This window comes from Microcebus murinus, chromosome 11, assembly GCF_040939455.1.
Source record: "Microcebus murinus isolate Inina chromosome 11, M.murinus_Inina_mat1.0, whole genome shotgun sequence".
Lineage (NCBI taxonomy): Eukaryota > Metazoa > Chordata > Mammalia > Primates > Cheirogaleidae > Microcebus > Microcebus murinus.
The window spans coordinates 47,822,046-47,843,920 of NC_134114.1; the positions used below are offsets into that span (position 1 = coordinate 47,822,046).

Here is a 21,875-nt window from a genome sequence, read left to right on the forward strand (position 1 = left end):
GGTTCAATGATTGCCAACTTGGGACTGTTCCTTGCTTTCCATTATTACTGCCTCTTACTTTGTTCAGGACCTCCTTATAGCTTATCTAGATTGCAAATGGTTCCTTTGACTCTAGTTTCCATCCTTTTGTGTGTGTGTGTGTTGTGTGTGTGTGTTTACTGAGTCTCCACCCTTTTCAGTGTATCTCCATGTTTGATCATAGTCACTGTTCTGTTTCAAGGTCTTCAATAGCTCCCAAAAACTTATGATAAAGTAACCTCTTAACATGACAAACAATACATACCCTTCATCATTATTCTTTTGCATGCATCTCTAGTCATCTGCAACCTTCAGTACAGCAATAATAAACTTTAAGGATTCTGGACCTCACTTGGGCTCTCTTATACCTCCCTAGTTTTGTATATTGTATATGCTCAGTGTGTAGAACTGTGTATGTAGAATATATATTTGTTCAAGATTCAGCTCAAGCAACATCTCTTCTGAGAAGTCTTTCATTAGAATTAAGTGGCCCTCTTATGTGCTCCCAATTCCCCTGTGTTTATCCCTATGGTAATAGTTCTCAAACATTTTGGTCTTAGGATACCTTTACACTCTTAAGAATAATTGAAGACCCTAAAAAAATCTTTTAATTTATGGAACATCTATCCATATTTACCATATTAGAAATTAAGCCTGAGAAATTTGATATTTTGAAACTCATTAAAAATAACAATTATAAGCCCACTATGTGTTAACACAAATGATGTATTTTTATGATAAAATGTTTTCCAAAATAATTGGTGATCAGAGTGGCATTGTTTCACATTTTCAAACCTCTTTACTGTTTGGCTTAATAGAAGACAGATTCTCATATCTCTTCCTGTATTCAACATGTTGTGATATGTTTTGGTTGAAATATATGAAGAAAATCTGATATTACACATATCAGTTGGAAAATGAAAAACTATTTTCATAGCCTTTTGAGATAATTGGAGATATTCTTCTTGGATACTACACCAAACTTGTCATGTGGTAATTTCTTTGAATGCAGTTGGAATGTGGACTGAATCTGGAACCACATCAATTCACTTATTGAAATTCATTAGTCTATTTTGCATGTGCAAGAATCTTTTTAATTTTGTAATAGCACTCATTGGTTATTTGGAAAATAGTTGTTCATTGAGTTGTAGACATTATCCAAATGTTGACATATTTATATAAGGTCAAAAATACATTTGTTATTATAATATCAGTGGTGATTTTAGCAGAAAAGTCTTTAAGTACTGAAGGGCTGTTAAGTTTAAGGTAACAAATACAAATTTAGCAAAATATTTGTATTTTTGCATAAAAACTCAATGACAAGTGATTTTACCGGAGAGAACTATCCTACTGGGACATGCAATAAGCAGTAGTTTCTATTTTTTTCACACATTTGAAAGATGTGCATGCTAGGGTGAAGATTTGATAAAATTAGTATAATTTTTACTCCTTTGTCAAAGACATTCTTTAAGTGAAACTGACTTATTTTAAAATCTTCAGTTTTGTACGCTGTGAGTGGAATGAGGTGAAGAATACAAAATACGAGTACAGTTTGGGCCACTGCCTTGATTCCCATTAAGGTGTAAGCAATTTAATCTTTTACACCATTAGTGAAAATGTTAGCAAAGTGAAAAAAGGTCAACAAGCTCTTAGTAATATGAAAATCATTTTGACCTTGCCCACCCACTGAAAAGGTCTCAGGTCTGGGGTCCCTCAGGGATTTGCGGAGGGCATTTTGGGGATAGCTGCCCTAGCCTCACATACCTTGCCTCTCGTTAGGTTTCAAGTTCTACGTGGACCGCCTGTAACTGTGTTTTATGTGCCCTTGTCTAATAGCGTCTGGGACATTACACTCAATAAATATTAATACCTATGGAACCAGCGAAAAAATTACATAGTCTTCCTATCTCCTTCCTTAATTGCATGTGAACCTACACGTTTTGTATAATAAAATTTTTAAGTTTTTCGCAATTAGGACGCCTGCCAATTTTTAAATCTAGTTTGGGTGGGGGAAGCCTGTATACAATAATGACGCACTAGAGTTTGGTCAAGTGCTCATCTGTGATGAGGGGAGTCATTCCTCCTTTCCAGCCGCGCGCCAGGCCAGGCCGCTGGGTTTCCCAGTCGGCTCTAGTAAGACTGGAAAGAGCTGAGTCTCCCACGTTCATAGGAGCACAAGAATTTGATCGAGTTTTAGGGGAAATAAAAACCTTGGCGGAGGGAAAGAGCAGCTGCAAACACCCCAGAGGCCCCCAGAGACTTGAGGCCGCAGCCACGCGAGGCCGCAGCCGCGCGAGACCGGCCGCGTTGCCGGGGCGACGCTTCCGGCCGGCGCGCGCAACCCCGGGAGCAGTGGAGTTGTGAAATGGGCGGCTAGACATGCCCGGCGCTGTGCATTCGCCAGCGGGAGCGCGCTCGCGGCCGCGCGTTCTCCGCTTTCCCGGCTCCGTCGCTGACGCGTCGTAGACGTTGGGGAGCGGGAAGGCAGCGACAGCGGGATCAGAATGAACAGCGCCGGCGGCTTCGGGTTGGGCTTAGGCTTCGGCCTCACCCCTACGGCGGTGATTCAGGTGACGAATCTGTCATCGGCGGTGACCAGCGAGCAGATGCGGACGCTTTTTTCCTTCCTAGGAGAAATCGAGGAGCTGCGGCTCTATCCCCCGGAGTAAGTGCTGGAGCTCGGCTGGGGGAGGGGCGCGAGCGCCATAGAGACCTCGGGAACCGAGGCGTGGGGGAGAGCGCGGACGCGGGCGCGCGGTGCCTGTCACATGACCGCCGAGGCTTACCTTGGTGCCCATATTTGATAAGGGCACTGGGGGCCCCGCGGCCTGCTCTCATTATGAGTCAGATTTGGGGCTTAACCTTTGCATCGAGCCCTTACAAAAGATTTAGAGCGGTTGCCTTTTCCACGCCTCTGGGACTTGTGGTCGCGGCCAGGTCTTCGAATTGAGTGCCCCCCTCTCCATTTTTCCCCCAACTTAAGATGGCCGCAGGTGGGCCCGGAGTAGTCTTCATGGCAAACGCCTGTTAGCATTTTTGCGCTCTGAAATCGCAGGAACCGCGTCTGAACTACTGATCAGTTCTTAAGGCCGAAGTATCAGGCCGTTATTGCTGACGAGAAAGCCTGCGGCTGATGACAAGATAGGAGTGGGGCTGTATTTGTTACCCAGGGCAGTCTCTCAAATTTAGCATCTTGGTCTTAAAGATCATTGTCTATTTACCCTTTTGACGACAGATTAAATATTTCTCCCAGAAGGTCACACTGCCCCAGACCTTTCAGAAAAGGTGCAGCATTATCCTTGCTTTGTACTTTTTAAAGTCCAGATCTTGGCTGGCATTAACATCACAGCTCGTGGCCACTTCCCAAGTAGTGTATTTTGAGGTAGTACGATTTTCCCTTGTACAATGTTATCTACTCAGAAAACTTGTAAGGGGTTTGGGTGTTGTTCATATTCTCACATGCATAAATATCCTTTTATTAAGATCTTAGAATCTTAAGATTCTCAGTTTTTTGTGCATTATGTGAAAATCCGTTGAAGGAAGAGGTAGTCGTTGCTCAAGATTTCTTTCTTTTTTAAAAAATTTGCATTTGATTTGACTTACTTGATAGTGATGCCTATAGACCTATTTTTCTTTAATTTTCTGTTTATAAGTTATAGCAGTGCTACTGTATAGATATATGTAAGTTATTTGGATATTTAAATTTGGCCTTTTACATTTTTCTTTTCTACTTTTGATTTTGAAATATTTCATGCATGCAGAAAAGTCGAAAGATAACGTAGAACACCCATCTTGTCCTTCACGTGCATTTGTCCATTTTTTGCTACAGTTGATTATTAAAATTTCCTGTTATTCTAATAAAGCTTTTTTTCTTTTGATCGAGTATATAATTAATTATACTATCTCCTTTTAAAGCTCCAAGTAATCCTTTTAGTTATCTCCTGTAATCCAGAACAGCTCCCATCACCTTTTAAAAATCTTTCATAACGGCGACATTTTGCCATATAGTTGTTTTTTTCTTGTATCATGACCCATAATTTGAGTTTATATAAATTGTTTCTTCATGATGAGATTCAAGTAATACGTTTTTTGGCAAGAATACTGCATACCTGCATGCACATATATTGCGATTGATTAGCCATGGCATTGTAGCTTTCAGTATCTTATTTAACTTTTGAAAATGTTTTCAGCCATCTTTATTTAAGTACTCAGAACATTTCTTTTTTTCTTTCTTTTTTTTGAGACGGAGTCTCACTCTGTTGCCTGGGCTAGAGTGCCATGGCATCAGCCTAGCTCACAGCAACCTCAAACTCCTGGGCTCAAGTGATTCTCCTGCCTCAGCCTTCTGAATAGTTGGTACTACAGGTGCATGCCACCACGCCTGGCTAATTTTTCTATTTTTTAGTAGAGATGGGAGGCTTACTCTTGCTCTGGCTGGTCTGGGACTCCTGACCTCAAGCAGTCCTCCCGCTTTGGCCTCCCAGAGTGCTAGGATTACAGGTGGGAGCCACCGGGCCTGGCTGGAACATTTCTTGATTGAGAAGTATTTGGAGGAGTGCTGGTATCCTGCAAGAATTGGAATCACACAGTAAAATATATTGTATGTGAGCCTCTGTAAAGTAACCAGGTTGTGGTAGTAAGGTATCATGTAGGTAGAAAAAATATATCAGAATATTAATTGCTGACATACTAATATGGTTGACACCTGGGTTTGGGTGACAATATGCTGCCAGTTATTAACTGACACTTAGTAATGGGCTATTTTTTTTTTTTTTGAATCAAGAGTTACTGGTATTTAAATGTGAAAGAGAATAAGAAGCTTTTTACTTAAACATGTGGAACATTAAAGTGGAGTTAGTCACAAATTGTAATACATTTAGCAAAATTGTAGCATAAATGTAACACACAAAGGACAGGGAAAATCCTTAACCAGTTTTTCCATAAGTGCAACGCTAGATCCCTCATTCTTGTTTTGCAGCAATATTGACATGCTTTATTAACAGATTCTCTGCTTTGTAATGAAGTTGTCATTACCTGTTCCTTACATTAAAGACTTGCTTGCAAATTGGGGCTTACATGGATAAAAACCGCAGTAGTAGTAGGTTTTATTGAAGATAGAGATAATTGTTTTTCAGTGTCACATAAACTATTTTATGATTGATCTTTAGAAGCTGAGCAGAAATTCAATTGTTTTAAAATTGGAAATATATTTCTTCAATAGAATATGAAAATAATTTCTCATTAAAATTTTATGATTTCTGTTGCAAATATGAAAATTTACATTTTAAATTTAATTCTTTTGGCATGAGGCAGTGATTAGTTTCATTTTAAATTTTAAACATTAGGAATTCATGTAAACATTCATCGTAAGCATTAAGAATTCTTATTTGTAATTTGTCATCCTTTTTTGTGCTGCCAGATAAGTATCCAGAATTACTATTTTAATTTTTTGCGCAATAAATGAATCGCATAGCTGATGAAAACCTTTTTACACAAGTAAGAAATCTGTTTTTTCAGTAATTTTTTCATTGAGGTATAACGTACATACAGAAAAGTGCCCGGAAATGTACAACTTGATGAATTTTTACAAAGTAAACATACCTGTGTAACCACACAGCAGGATTATCTGCACCCAGGAAGTTCCCTGTGTGTCCCTTCAAGTGACTAACCCCCAAGGGTAATCCTATCCTGATTTCTAACACCAGAGAATTTTGCCTGTGTTGATTTTTTTGCTTACTGGTTTCCTTCACTTCTCTGGTCTTCAAAGATTCTGAGAAAGAAAGATGAAATGTATCAACTATTTACTTATTTAAGTTGATTTAGTTAAAAAAACTAATATAACCAGTATAGCTACTTTATGGAAAATAGAGGAAAGGAATCAACACTTGTGATTCTACCACTGTATCAAAACCTTTCTCCATTTCCTAGTATTTCTCTCCAGTTCTTCTTATATACTTTTATTGTAATACATTGCAATCAAAGGAATCCTACACTGTGATTGTAACTCTTTTCACTTAACCTGTAATAAGCATTTTTCATATTGCTGTATTTTATTTATAGTAATATTTAAAAACTAATATATTCTAAGTGTGTTGTGCTTTGTTGGATATTTTGGTTGCTTTTTTTTTTTTTTTGGTATTACAAATCAGTCGATTTTAGCTAGAAGAAATGTGTATTTATGATTGCTATGATTGGAAGGCCTACTGGCATTTAGTGGGTGGCAGCAATTCATAAGAAAATCTTGTACAAGGAGGAATTGTGCTACCAAAGGACCATTGAAGCCCTGTTATAAATAAAGTGTCGATTAATATTTTTGTCCTAGAACTATATACTTTGCTCATGTTTTGTATTATATCTGTTTTGGAATAGATCCCCTAAAGGATGTATACTAATGTAATAATAAAATACTGGACATTTTATTACCACATTGACTTTTAAAATATTGTACAGGACCATCACCCTGTTTAATGGAAAGCAAAATAACTTGTGAGGGCCCAGGAAATTTAAGTGATGCTCAAAAAGTTGGTTCTTTGATTTCTGCATTTACAACTCAGAAAAAAATTCTAATTTTTTTGAAAAATGGTAAGATTTTATATTTAAAAAAATTTGAGTCAATAAATGAGGTCAAACTAAAGTCTACTAAATTTGAATACTGCTACCTTCTATAGATGTATACATTTAGAGCAAATGGAATATGTAACCCCCTTTTAAAAATTAAAACTGTAGATCAAAGTTACATTTTTAAATGATTAATTTAAAAAGTAAATCTATTTGGTAGTTTAGATATACTGAAGAGGAGGATTTAAATATAAGATTTGGAAACATACTGATTTATAAGTAAGTACATATTTGTTTGCTGGGCTGTTCATCATCTGTATGTAGGCTTGCCACTGTATCATATTTTATTTAGTCCATAATGTTAAAAAAAAAAAAGTATTAAGGCTGGGTGTGGTGGCTCATGACTGTAATCCTAGCACTCTGGGAGGCTGAGGCAGGAGGATCACTAGAGCTCAGGAGTTTGAGACCAGCAAGAGCAAGACCTCATCTCTACTAAAAATAGAAAAATTAGCTGGGCATGGTGGAGCTCCTGTGTGTAGTCCAGCTGCTCAGGGGCTGAGGCAGGAAGATCGCTTGAGCTCAGGAGTTTGAGGTTGCAGTGAGCTATGACAACGCCACTGCACTCTGTCTCAAAAAAAAAAAAAAAAGTGTTAGTACCTCTCCTGAAAAGCCCAAATATTTTTATAAAGGAAATATAAATTAGCCTTTCTTATTTTAAGGGAGGTACTTGGAGATGAAGATTAAGAAAATTGCTTAAAGCATTGGGGTAGTCATACGTACTACCCACACTTCCATTATGCCGTTCAGAATAGACCAACGTTTTTTAACCAGTTTCCAGGCTTTTCAAATCTTGGTGACCTGTCTATTTATATGTAGTTGCTTTACAAACTAGCTTGTAGTTCTTTCACAAAAGATGGCTTGTCAGGTTCTTGAAGATTTCAGGGCTAAAAGAGTATTCCTATTGCAATTGATAGGGCTTTAGAAGGTCAGTGTAATCCTAAACTTTTTTGGTTGCAAAAGTCAGAAAAAGTGTTACCCAGTCTAGTTCAAGAATAGATATTATTTCTTAAAAAGAGACTTCATTAAATTGAAAAATGGAGATTGTAGTACAGCCAGGCCTCCTGGGAACTAGGACTGGGAACCAGAAAGATACAGCAATCAAGGTCTCTTTTGCTCTCAAGAGTATTATCAGTTCAGTTTGTTTCTGTGTATCTGGCCCAAGGCGATTCTAAGTAACTTTCCAGCCCAGTAGTGAGAATCTGATTGTTCCAAGCTCATTTGGTTAATGCCTGACTACTCAAATTGTAGGTTGCTGGTCAGCCAGTGAAACGGGCCCTTGTGACAGGTGGCCAATCAGTTGTGGCTAGAGAAATTTACAAAGATCTGTTGAAGATTTAACATAAGGAAACTGTGATAAGGCCTGTGTTGAAGTTTTACAGAATGTCTTGGTAGCACATGTAGGAGGGGTACCTAATCATTGTGGTATTTTTTTTTTTTATCACTGTGGTATTTTAAGATGGCTTACTCAACCTTGGAAACCTGTGCCTTGAGGAAAAGTGGAATTACCATTCAAAAAGGGAGTTAGAGGACATCACAGCCAAATGGAACAGCTTGTAGAAGACCCAGATGTTCATCATGTGTTCTCAGAACCACAAGTATTTGTATGCCTGGATTTTTGGGTGCATTTAGATGATGAAGCAAGAACAGAAGATTGCCCTTGAGGAAATTTAAGCTATGAAATGACATGATGAAATTTAGAGTTCAGAACACACTGGGAGCTTTTGTGGAAGACCATTAATAAGGGGCGGAGGTTGGGTAGAGTGTGGGAGGTTAGGAGCCACTGTAGTAATCCAGATGAGAAATGATGAGGGCCTGAATTAAGGCACTGATAGTGAAAATGATGAAATTAATTGATTCATTAATTAATACTTAATGTGATAAATACTTAGGAGGTACTCTTAGCAGGATTTATGGACCTGTTGGATAAGGGGTACAAAAAGGTCTAGAATGGTTTATCAGTAGGATAGGTAGAGTTTTGGAAACAACCCCACATGTCAATAGTTTGACAAAACAGATTATTTCTTACACTAAATTGGTAGAAGTGGGAACTCTGCTCATTGTGGTCACTCTAGGGTGAAGCTGATGAATCAGCCACTCATCTTTTGAATGTTGATGGTCACTGTGGCAGAGGAAAAGAGCCAAGCAATTGCTCTTCAAGCATCTTCAGAATAATGATGCATTAGTTCTGCTCATATTTAATTGGTTAAAGGAAAGTTATATGGCCACACCTAACTTAAAGGAACAGAAAAATAGAATTTTACCATGAACTTTTAGAAGGAGCTTTGGAAATATTTGGTAAACAGCACTAATGACTATATGACGCTAGTGACTCCCAGATTTAAGGCTTGAGTAATTCTATGACATCTTTCACTGAGATATGAAATAAAAAGGGCAGGATTGGTAAGGAAAGAGGGTAATGAATGTATTCTGTACTTAATGAGTTAAAAGTGGACCCTGGTAATCATCAAAGTGTAGTACTCCAGCAGGCACTTGGATCTGGGGGTCTAGAGCTCACCAGAGGCTTAATAAATTGGAGATTTGATGATGTAAGTTGGCGAGTTAAGTCTGAATGAGATCTGTTTACCTCAGCGATAACACATAAAATGCTTTGACTTAGATCTTGGAATGGTTAAGGGGAGATTTTTGTGAGAGCTGATATGAATTGGGTGGATTCATAGGATTGGGTGGCCTTAGGCAGAAATGAGTTGAGTTGGGTGTGAAAAAGATAGAGATCTTTTTTACCAACTTTAATTAATTAACCTTACTAATTATGTTAATGATGTAAATAGTTCCAAGTTCTAAATACAAATACATTTTATCATCACAGTGTTTGATTAATAGCATAAATATATATAAATTTAACCATTATTAATGTTATTTTACATTGTTTTTAAAGATGGATTTGTTGCTATATGTGAAGGATTACAGAGAAAGATTTTTGAATTTTAAAAATGACTAGTATTTGTGGAATTGCTAACTCAACAGTATATCAAAATGATATTTAAATTCTTGATTAATTGAATAATTGTGGTTGCATGAGATTTGGAATTAGGTGATTAGATTTTAAATCTTAACTTTGCCATTTGCTTGTTCTGGGATTGTGGTCAACTTCCTTGACCTTATTTTGTAAACCAGAATAAATTAATATTATTACACAAGTCATATAAGATATTTTTCAAGCAATGTCTCTTATTTTTTTAAAGAGCGAAAAATCTTAATGTTTCAAATGATTGTATGTTTATGTTATAGATTAGATATATATTTAGTTTGGGTCTTTTTTTTTGCTAAAGACAATTATAGACTTTAATGAAAAGTAATTATGGATAGGTTGACAAAATGATTATCTATGAAGATAGTATATTTTGGAGTCTAACAAGATGGATTCATATTAGGAAAAGTTCTTTTCATTTCATTTGTGCTGTGTCTGGTTCCTTTTTACCATAGGCCTAGATTGAACTGAATCAAGTAGGACTAGAGTCTATGCTGTTTTGCATATTAGTATGTAAAATTTTGTTTGTAAAATCTTTTGTCTGAAAAATTACATTGTCCAGCTTAAAGCAGTCTGGTATAGGCAAAAGACCTTAACTTTAAGTCCATATTATCTGATTGTTTCTAGGACTGTTGTGAAGTTTTTAGTAATTTAAATGCTGGAGAATCACATTTAGGAAGGGTTGGAGCAGTTATAAAATTTGAAGTTTTGGGCTGGGTGTGGTGGCTCACGCCTGTAATCCTAGAACTCTGGGAGGCAGAGGTGGAGGACTGCTCAAGGTCAGGAGTTCAAAACCAGCCTGAGCAAGAGTGAGACTCCTTCTCTACTAAAAATAGAAAGAAATTAATTGGCCAACTAAAAATATATAGAAAAAATTAGCCGGGCATGGTGGCGCATGCCTGTAGTCCCAGCTACTCGGGAGGCTGAGGCAGAAGGATCTACTGAGCCCAGGAGATTGAGGTTGCTGTGAGCTAGGCTGATGCCACGGCACTCTAGCCAAGGCAACAGAGTGAGACTCTGTTTCAAAAAAAAAAAAAAATTTGAAGTTTTGAGGACTGGAGCTTTTATAGAGATTTTGACTACTTATGATACACTGGTTGAACATCTTTGGGTTAAATTGGCCGTTACACGTTTCACTCAGATTAAAGACAGATTAATTTTGAGTTTCAAGTTTTACAAATAAAGTTGTAGGCCTGCCTACATTGCCTTCTGTCTTGGCAGACAAGTCACCATCAAATGACTAAGTTTTGCTATTTTATGTCTTAATAATCCATAGCAACAAAAATTTCTTAATTGATTATGTAAAAATTAAGAAAGAAATTTTAAATGAAAATGACAAAACCAAGCAAATGTTTATTAGTCCAATTGTTTTTCTTTTTATCTTGCAGCAACGCACCTCTTGCTTTTTCCTCCAAAGTATGTTATGTTAAGTTTCGTGACCCATCAAGTGTTGGCGTGGCCCAGCATCTAACTAACACGGTTTTTATTGACAGAGCTCTGATAGTTGTTCCTTGTGCAGAAGGTTGGTATCTCTCATGTTTTTTCTCCATTGTTTTAATCTTTGTCCTGTTACTGCCTTTGGCTTTCTTAGAAATTGGCAAGTAGACAGTATTCGTGTGTGTGTGTCTGCGTGTGTGTGTGTGTGTGTGTGTGTGTGTGTGTGTGTGAGAGAGAGGGAGGGAGGGAGAGAAGAAGCAAGAATGAAATTTGGAGAAGGAAAAAATTTTTACCTAATAGTAAATTATATTAAAATGTTTAATTTATGGCTTATGTTATGTTTGAGATTTTACAACTTAAAATTTAAAAAGTTCATAAATTATTTGGCTTCTCTGGTTTGCTTTGGCTTTCTGTAGTCAATTTGCAGAATATAAAGAAATCTTTCTAAAATTATAAAAATAGTAAGTTGATATGGGAAATTATTTTAAAGCATAAATAAGTAAGCATTTACTCCATGTGTTCAGTATTAATACTATTACAAATTAAAACAGTGCACACATTTTGCCAAACTGAGGTTAAATGATATTTATAAGAAAAATATTTGTAATTTATACTTTCAAGGACTCTTTTAAGGTAATTACCTTAATTGTTACCGTGAGACCATTATTTTATACTCAGTGTAATTGTTTACTGTAAAACTGGAACTTACTTTTTTCTTTTATTGGCTTTTTTGGGGGGGAGGGTAAAAAAAAAAAAGCAATTTTCTAGAGTCTCCATCAAGGAGATAGTTGTTGAAGATAAGAACAAAAAGATCTTACAGTTACTTGTTAAATTTTATGACTTAAGCTGCTTTAAGAACTAATTATTACTAATAATAATTCTTTAGTAACTTCTGTTTACAGAGCCACTCATATAATAAGATGTGCTGAATTTTGACAGTTCTGGTGTGTAATTAACTTTTATTCAGAGTACTGACTGGCATGTGTACATGGATTTTAGAATTGGGTTATTGTAAATTTAAATGTCCTTAAAATAGATTTTCTCTGATGGATGTTGGTAACTGTTTTATAGTATACAAGTTTACCTAAAACAGTTTAATGGGATTTTTAAAACCTTCTTTTAGTGCCCAGGTCAACATTAAAATATTTTAATGGATAATAAGCAGTTTACTACACTTACAGAGTTTATGCTCATTTCAAAATTCCTATTCTGGGATGTCAAAAACATTACAGTCAATTACAGTGAGTTCCAGGCTAGTATTTTTGAAGTCCCAGAATAGGACATTCAGGATTTTTTCAGATGAATTTGAAAGTATGTTTCCCGTGATTTGGGTTAAAGTGATTAGAGAAAATAAAAATGGATTAAAGTTGATTATTTGCTAAATAAATTCCTGTCTGCTGATCTATAAGGGTACAGTGAGCCCAAAATTGGAGAGTAAGATGGGAAAGGAGCTATTTAATTGTATAATTCTACATACTTTGTACTGAAATTTCATACCAAGAAACTGCATGAGAAAAAAGAAATCAGGTAGAAGGTTTATTAAACTGGAAATTTAATTATATCAGAAAATTATATCACCAACAGCACAAGGTCTGTTATGTTAGGTCATACTGAATTGGAAGGAAGGATTTAACACTGTTGCTTGGTTGGGACCTTGCTATATTCCCATAGAATCTTTCATAGATCTGAGAAGCCCTGACTGATCTATGACTATGGACATCTAAAGGTCCCTTTCCTTGTTTGTTTTACTAGATAGGGATGAATACATGCACATTTGGACATTGCTTTTTGATAGTTTTAATATTACCATTTTGATACAAAGTTTTACTATTTTTGAACATGAAAATTTAAGCATACATTTATTGCAATTTAGTTTTAAGTCAGTATTTTAGAATACTAACCTATAAAATAATCGGAATTAGCAAAACAAATCAGATACATATTTTTTCATTGGTTACAATAAATACAACAAAGTTGTATTTAATACATACAACTCGTGTATATATGGAATTTATGAAACCTGAAGAATTTTTTCAGTCTGATTATGCAATGCAAGCAAAGAATGCGTTATTTTACTAGAAATAGCAGAGTGATTTTGAAATAACCAAAGAAAAGTGTTCCAGTGGAGTAGAGTAAGTTCTGTAAGAGGAGATGTATGTACTATGGTGCTGTAAGCAGTCTTCTGTTCACTTCACTGACTGCATCTTTTCCTTGATGTTATACAAACAGCATCATGACATAAATAAGAAGAACCTTAGAAAAAAATTTAAGTTTTTTCAGTTTCTTTGTTTGCTGTTTTTTAGTGCAGACATAAACGTGTGAAGATCATAAGCTGTAAAAGTAATGTTTGATGTGTAATAGGTTCATGCATATTAAGCATTAACTATTAATAAACCATACCATTTCAAAATAAAATATACATTCATTATACTTGTCCAAATATGACCTCTTTTTGTTGTTGCGTGCACTTCAGATTTCTTTTTATAAATGTTAACACTTGGAAAAAGATAAGGTCAAACATAACAAGGTGTCAGCCTAATCATCAGTCATAACTTTATGTCCACATTTTCTGGTAGATGGATTTTGACTATTAATTTGGTTTTGTATGTTTTCTCTATGTGATATTTGTGCATTATTAGATGACTAGACTGGCCAAGGCAGACCTGTTACACTTGCCTGAGTTAGGCATTGTTTGCCATGCCACTAAACCTGCCGTCAAGTGAAACCTTCATTGGGGAAATGAGATCGAAGTCTGAACCGCAGAAGATGGACGCCCTGTCTCTGTTTTTTATTGTTTTACTTTAATTTCATTTCTTTTTCTTTATTTTGTCCCTTTTTTTTGTTTTTGTTTTTGTTTTTGTTTTGTTAAATCTCTTTCACTTTAACTTGTGAGCTGGTTTTCCAGTTTTTTGTAAATGGTATTCCATTAAGGGTTCATAACGTGTTGCAAATTATATTGGGAGATGATTAGCAGAGCTCAACCTTAAGATAAATTAAATTTTCATGCAATAAATTAGGATACAGTGTTGTGAAGCTCATTGTGAGTCTTGATTGGTGTTTATGAATGATCAGGTACATTTTGTTCTTGAAACATGACAACACTGATAATAATCTTAGGTAATTTTAGGAACACTTTCTGATCTCCAACATTTTTGTAGTTTTTTTCAAGGCTACATCGCTCATAAAACTGAAAGCTTCCAATTTTCATCCTTCCCCCAGGAATTTTAGGCATACAAAATCATCAAGGAAAATAAGGAAATTTGTTACTACAATCTGGGAGTTGAGAAGAGCCTTTCACTTTTCTGACTATTATTAATTATAGAACTTATTTCCTTGATTTATGAAGACTTTGTTGCCTATGTGGGGAATGGATATCTGAGAAACTGTTGATTATTTATTTGCGTGTGTGTTTTTGTTTGCTTGAATTTTTTGTTGAAAATTCTTCAAAGATTACCAGCTTCTAAATGGATTTTGAGATTAGGACTAACACTTTAATACCATGAGAGATGGTGTTTTCCTCTCAGTTGTCTTTGAGGAGTGCAGTTTGGGGAAAATGCTAAATGCTTATTTGTTTTATACTTTTATATACTCTGATAGTATTTGCAGGGTAAATTTGATCTTGGAAATTAAGCAACAACATTTTTACTTAAAGTACCTTTAATGGTAATTAGGATAAGACAAACATTATTGTGCTTACAGTTAGAGTTATAGATTTATAGTAGTTTATTACTGTTGTGAACGGCAGTGAGTGTATGACAACTTACTGATACTTTATTTAAGGCAGAAGTGAAAGACTTCATAAAACTAAATAATTAACTTTTGACCTGTGTTGAATACCCTTTTTGTTTGTGTAGTCTTTCTGCACTGCCTTCACTGGATAGATTTGCTTATTGATGAGTAATATTAAATTTGGAACATCACTAGATTGGAACTCTTTATTTTTTTTAAGGTACATACTTTAGGGTAGTGAAGCATAGGGTTACCACCTCAGGACCTCAGTTGATTTATCAAGAATATTAACGTTTTACAAACATAAAAAAAAATCCTATTTATAACAGATAAAACAGGTTTGATATCAATATAAATAGTATAGTATATATGTTGGTATACATAAATACATGTGTTAATACTAATAACTAATACATATAAAATAGATTTATTATTATTTGATGTTTTCATTAAGACTTACCTTTTGTTTATCTTTATGCATGTTAAGAAATCTGAAGGATTATATAGAAATGATAAAATAACTTTGCTTTTGAAATTAGTAAATTAAAGTAATATAAACTTAGATGCTGCAAAATTAGAAAATAGTAGGCATTTGCTAAAGCTAATAAAATGTAATTTTTAGTCTGTTCCTAAAATAAGGCATAGCATTATTTAAAGCAAGTTTTAAATTTCATCTTGAATTCCATCTATATTTAGAGATATATTCAGATAATATTGTTGAGAGAGTTATCTCTGCACATATGGTTGTTTTAAATATAGTTTTTACCACTGAAGCCTGGCATGGTGCTTTTGAAAATTTACTGCATATGCTGTATTTGAGTTTAGTGTGATTTAGTACACTGTGTGTTTTAAAACACTTTGGAAGAATTCATAATGGGAATGCATAGCCAATTACCACATGAATAGTTCTTCTAAATATATCCACGTGTCAATTATTTAAGATTTTTTTTTTTTTTTTTTGGCTAAGAGGGTAAGGAAATGTGTGAAAGTTGCAGTCCTTATCAAAATTAATTGATTAGAATTCAGCAATTTAATATGGCAGATTGGACTTATTTCAGAGTAAGTTTTTTATTTTTTAGGTTATAGGGATTTTTTTCATTTGAGTGCCTAATATAATTTTGTTTTCTCTGTTTTTATTGCTGTTAGGCAGTTGAAATGTTTATAAGCAAGACATTTAGACATTAACTTCCTTTTTTCAGATAAGTGTGCATAAATTAGTTGTAAGAGTTAATATTTTAAGTTTCCTGTGACGAGGGAACTTTTTGTTGATGACTAAAAATTTTTAGCAATTTCCCAAGGCATATAGTTCTTTAGGCCTCTCTGATATTGGTGAGATGCCTTATTAATTGAATGGATGTAAGCTTCCTTTTAAATTGAAGCTGATTACATGAAGTAGGTTTTTGTTTTCTTCTATTTGAAATTGAATGGAATCTATTAGAAGGTTATTTAAATTGTTAGCATCACAAGAAGGTAGTTTAGTAACAGGATAGGGGCACTCATTAAGGAACAAATTTCAATTCGCACATATTTGTTTTTCTTTTTCTTTTTTTTTTGACTAATTTGGTTATTTGCCATTTCTGGGGATTAAACTTTAAAAAATGTTCTTCTTTTCTGTATCTGATGTTCTGTGTGCTATTAGTGATGCAGCCAACACGAACGGTTGTCATGTGTAACACAACTTTCGATCACCGCGAAAACACCGTCCTGGGAAAGCGTCCATGCTTGATATCGTTTGGTTCATGAACATTAAGTTTCCAGTACAGGTGACCCATAGCTCAAAGTGTTAAATAATTGTCTACATTATTCAGTTTTTAAAATAATATTCCATTAATGAGATTGTTAATCTTTGAAGTTTTGCTCACTTTTATTTTTCCTAGTAGAGCAGGATAAAAGGAAAGACTTAAGTTTTTATTTATTTCTTTATACGGATCTGATAGATAGATTCATTTATTATTATTATTTTTTAAGTGCAAGGGTAAAATGTAAAATCATAGTGTAAAGTTCTTGTGGTGTTTCTGCTTTCTTTAATGTTTGGAACTTGCCTCTGCAGGTAAAATCCCAGAGGAATCCAAAGCCCTCTCTTTATTGGCTCCTGCTCCAACCATGACAAGTCTGATGCCTGGTGCAGGATTGCTTCCCATACCAACCCCAAATCCCTTGACTACAGTAAGTACTATAAACTTTTTTATGAAAGGGGTGAAGTTCAACTGTATAATCAGTTGTATAAAGAGCTTAGAAAATTATTTCCATTTTGGATCTGTTATTTTTTTAAGTGGAGAGAATTCAAAATTGCTACTTAAATTCTTTTCCCACATTATCACTGACTTGAACTTTTGGAATTACTCTTCAAGTAATTGGGGATTCATTTAATTGAGAATTCAAATAGATTATTCTTTAGAAAATCAGCTATTGAAACAGTATTTTGGATAGTATGGTGAATTGGAAGATGTAGGTAACTATATTTCTCAGTTCATGAATACTAAATCCATTTTTAAAATGAAATAATCCACAACCTTGGTAATGGGAAAAAATATCTGAGAAGCATTTGTCTGATATTGAAAAAATACAACAAGGTGAGAAGAGAACATGGCCAAAATGTTTTCCCATTAATTATGCAGAATTAAATAGTAATTTAATGCCTCCCTTGTGATTTCCAAGTGGGATATTAAAAAAGGATATTACTGGGCTCTTGGTTTTTGTATAAAAAATTCTGGTCATTTATTTTAAAAGAAGGACCATTTTCTTGAGAAACAAACCTAAAACAAAATACTAAGCTCAGATTAATAGGAAGTTGAATATAGTTTTGTGGTGTTGGATAGGGAGTAAACTTAATAAACAAGCTTTGTGATTGTAGTTAATCCAAATTGTAAAAGTAGTTTCTGAAACTTTAAAGTGCAGAATTTTAGGTTTTTATGGAGGGCTTTTTAGACCATGAGAAGGAGTTGAAATTCTTAAGGTAATTAGAAGCCATTGTTGAGTTTTAAGCAGGAGTGTGGGCATGGCTTGGAGATTTGAAAAGATCAGACTGGCTGTTACAACAGCAGTAGTGACTGACATTAGTTTCATAAGCTTGTGTTTTCACCTTTAGGAAGTGTGCTGTTATTTAACAGTTGTTAAATCTTAGTAGTTTTGCAACATATTCACATGTATAGTCATCAGCGGTCAAAATTTTCTGAATAGCATAAGTAGAAATGAAAAAAGTGGTTGTGTTTTCTTTTTTTCCCCCTATGAAAAGGTCTTTTTGTTATTTCTGAAAATGTTTTCTGTTTTCAAATTCTTATATCTCTTCTGGCTTAAGTTAACATTAAAATTAATATTTTCCTTTACACTTGAACTAAAAACTGAATTTGGTAATAATGTTATGGAAAGACCATTCAAAGGTTTTTGTTCTTTCCTATCATAGTGTAAGTAGTATTTTAGATTTATTTTCTTAGGTGAACTTTGTTTCATTCTGTTGATGGTGGTACCTTGCCTTTACCACTGAATGGCTTTAGGCAAATCATTTAATTTCTTTAAGTCTTTTTATCTGTGAAATTGGCATAATATCTGTTTCAAGGTTGATAAGAGGATTAAGTTAATAACTCAGCAAAATTAGATGCTATGATAATTGTTAACTATTTGGAACTCACATAATCTGTGTTTTTGAATGGCCATGGTACAGTTGATCCTCATTTGTGAATTCTGTCATTCGTGAGTTCAGTTGCTACGTAAAATTTTTTAGGAATTCCCCACATCTTTGAAGTGCTTTTGTGGTCATTTGGGGACACAGAGTGATGAAAAATTTGAGTTACTTGATGTGCACTTTGCCAGATGAAGTCAAATTTTGTCTTCTTGTTTCAGTACTCATGCTGTAAACAAGTGTACTTTTCGCAATTTGTTTAGTGCCACACTTAAAATTTTTTGCTTTTTGTTGGTGATTTTGCCCCCAAGTGTAATGCTAAAATTCTCTGTGGTGTTCTTAAGTGCCGGAAGGCCATGATGTGCCTTGTGGAGAAAATACAAGTGTGTGAGCTAAGCTTTATTCAGGCATGACTGATAGTGCTGCTGGTTGTGAGTTCAGTGTTAACAAATTAGCAGTATATAACAAGGCGTCTTTAAACAGAAACGTACATAAAATAAGGTTATGTATTTATCAGTTGATGAAAATGTTGTGACCAGAGGCTGGCAGGAACTTCTCCCTGTGTTTTCCCTGTGAATAGTGGTTCAGTACCTCGAATAATGAGAATCAACTGTTTTCAGTGTTAAGTTGAAAATAGCTAAAATACCCAACAGTTAAGAAATATATTTCTAATTACACTTAAAACTAATGTGACTTCACTCTCTTAATAATTCAGAAATAAACATGGCTTAAAGTTAGGGATCCCTAGTCTCCTTCCATTCTTGTTGAGTTGATCCATTCTTTTCAAGATTAGAGAATGATAATTTTGGCATACTAACAAAAAATATATGCTCTGTGCTTTTTTTTTTCTTTTAATAGCTTGGTGTTTCACTTAGCAGTTTGGGAGCTATACCGGCAGCAGCACTAGACCCCAACATTGCAACACTTGGGGAGATACCACAGCCACCACTTATGGGAAACGTAGACCCTTCCAAGATTGATGAAATTAGGAGAACAGTCTATGTTGGAAATTTGAATTCCCAGGTAACTAAGAAGAAGTTTAGCAGCAGAAACTTAACTCTTTTTCTCTTCATAAAAATCATATCAGTTGATAAAGTAGTATTCACCTGCTTTTTGAAAGCATATATTTTATTAAAGTGTTACTTTGTTTCCTCAGACAACAACAGCTGATCAACTACTTGAATTTTTTAAACAAGTTGGGGAAGTGAAGTTTGTGCGGATGGCAGGTGATGAGACTCAGCCAACTCGGTTTGCTTTTGTGGAATTTGCAGACCAAAATTCTGTCCCAAGGGCCCTTGCTTTTAATGGAGTTATGTTTGGAGACAGGCCACTGAAGTAAGAAATCCTAAACAAAGAAATTTTAATGATTTTGCAAAATGTGAAGTATTTTTTTTTTGTAATGAAAGCTTCTTTTCTTTTTGAATAGTAATTGGCAATTTGTGGAAAGACTTTTAAATACAAATGAAATACATGAGATACCATTTTAGCCTTTAAATACCTATATCTAAAGACATTTATCTTGATCATTTTCTTTTTTATAAGGTCTAATTTAATGTTAACATTATTTATATACTCTGCATAATGATCGTAGATCTTTTTCCATAAGCTTTAACAAGTAAGGTTGGTTTTGCATTATGACTCTAGACTAATGGGCAACTTAACATGTGAGTTAAACTACAATACTTCTAGTAATAAGAAGTTCGGTAAATTCAAAATCTCAGGAAGAAAATATTAAGTATCCAGAAATGTTGTAAACCAAACATTTTGACTTCTAAGGTTTGCTCATATTTTTGCAAAAAATTGATGTAGCCTTTCAGATACACAAATTTTATTTCATGCAGATTATTGAGGCAAACATAGTTTTGTCTGAATTTCATAGATAATTGCCTCAGTTAACACAATTTGATTAGGGTTTTATTGTTAATGAATAAATAACTTCTTAGTGCGTATTTGTCTTCTTTGTGTGAAAGCGGTAAAGTAAAACACATCAAATTCATTTTTGTGCATAAGAGAAACCACTGTTAGCTAGTAGAAGAAGAGTTTTGTCAGATGCCGCAAACGTTCTAGTCTGTGTCTGACTTAGCTGTGGTTCAGGGTCAATTAAATGATGGACATGATATACAGCTTTTTCTTCATTCTCCCAAGGTGCACAGGTTATCAGTAAAATCTTATGATCTAAAAATAAAAATAATTCATTTTAGTATTGGTATCAACATTTTAATTTATTGTAATTCTAAGCTATATCAAAAAGCACTTGGTCTGATCTATTTGAGTTTTTAAAGAAGTCAGCTACGGTGTAGTTTTTCTTTTTTCCTTTCTCTTGGCTTTGTTAATGAGATGATGTGAGGTAGAGATGAGAGATTAATCATGGTTTTAAGGTTGTTTTTGGTTATTCCATATTTAGCTATATCATTCTTAATGTGTTTCTGACATGTCCTCAGATTTATAAATATGTGTATCATATAAACATTTGATTGTTTCATGTTTTATAAAATATGGTGTGTATTTGTGATATGCTAATATTTTTAATTTAGAATAAATCACTCCAACAATGCAATAGTAAAACCCCCTGAGATGACACCTCAGGCTGCAGCTAAGGAGTTAGAAGAAGTAATGAAGCGAGTACGAGAGGCTCAGTCATTTATCTCAGCAGCTATTGAACCAGGTAAGGCCATGTAGCATTGTTACATAGGTCATAAAGATTACAGACTCTTAGAACTGAAAGGAATTTTAGAAATTATCTTGTTCAGTCCCTTCATTTTACAAACAAGAAGACTGAAACTCAAGAAATAGTAAGTGACTTACTCATGTCAAAGAATAACTTAGCACAAATCCTGTCTTTTCCGATGATACTGAATTGAGGCACATTCGTCTGAGTTAATCAGCTCTAAATATTTATATTTTAATGGCACAATCTGCTCAAAACTGATTGCTGAAAGCAAAACATAAATGTTATTGAAAGGCTAAAAAGAGGCTAACATGTTATGATTCTGTAGGTTTACTTTTCTTCAAAGTTTTAACTTTAAAAATAGAAAAGAGAGTCCATGATTTAGGGAGAAAAACCACAGATACTGTTTTAGCGTGGTAAAGAAACACCTATTCAAATTTTTGTGTTGCTAACTAAAATAATTTAAAAATCCAATCTAAAAATGTCTAGGTGGTTTACATTTGAGCAGATTTTCTAAATTAACACTCATAATTTAAGCTTCAATTCTAGCAGAGTAAATGGAAAAAGGACTTAAAATCACTGTCATAGGAATTACAGACATGTTATAATCGTACATTATGGCAGCAACAAAATATTACGAACAGCTGTTTATAATCATCTGGTTTATATGTACTGCTGCAGGGTGGCTGCACTCAACGAGTTTATGCAATGACTTTCTTGGATGTTTCTGAAGGATAATTGCACAGGAGGAGGATGTACAGAGAGTAGGCCCCTTGCACTATATGTGGTACATTCCA

General features: G+C 34.6%; 1 protein-coding gene across 3 annotated transcripts in view; it reads left to right on the top strand.

Moving 5' to 3' along the window:
- The first annotated feature begins 2,364 nt into the window (after positions 1–2,364).
- SREK1 (splicing regulatory glutamic acid and lysine rich protein 1) overlaps positions 2,365–21,875 on the top strand; it is a 36,157-nt gene continuing 16,646 nt past the window's right edge. For 2 of the 3 annotated variants that reach the window (XM_012784107.2, XM_020290005.2), the window contains exons 1-6: positions 2,365–2,683; positions 11,014–11,147; positions 16,842–16,957; positions 19,269–19,433; positions 19,567–19,745; positions 20,945–21,075. In XM_012784107.2, the coding sequence (XP_012639561.1) occupies positions 2,523–2,683; positions 11,014–11,147; positions 16,842–16,957; positions 19,269–19,433; positions 19,567–19,745; positions 20,945–21,075 (886 nt within the window). In that variant the 5' untranslated portion in view covers positions 2,365–2,522. Of the gene's footprint in view, positions 2,684–11,013; positions 11,148–16,437; positions 16,555–16,841; positions 16,958–19,268; positions 19,434–19,566; positions 19,746–20,944; positions 21,076–21,875 lie in introns of those variants that run through there. The other variant, XM_076008060.1, reaches the window with a different exon arrangement.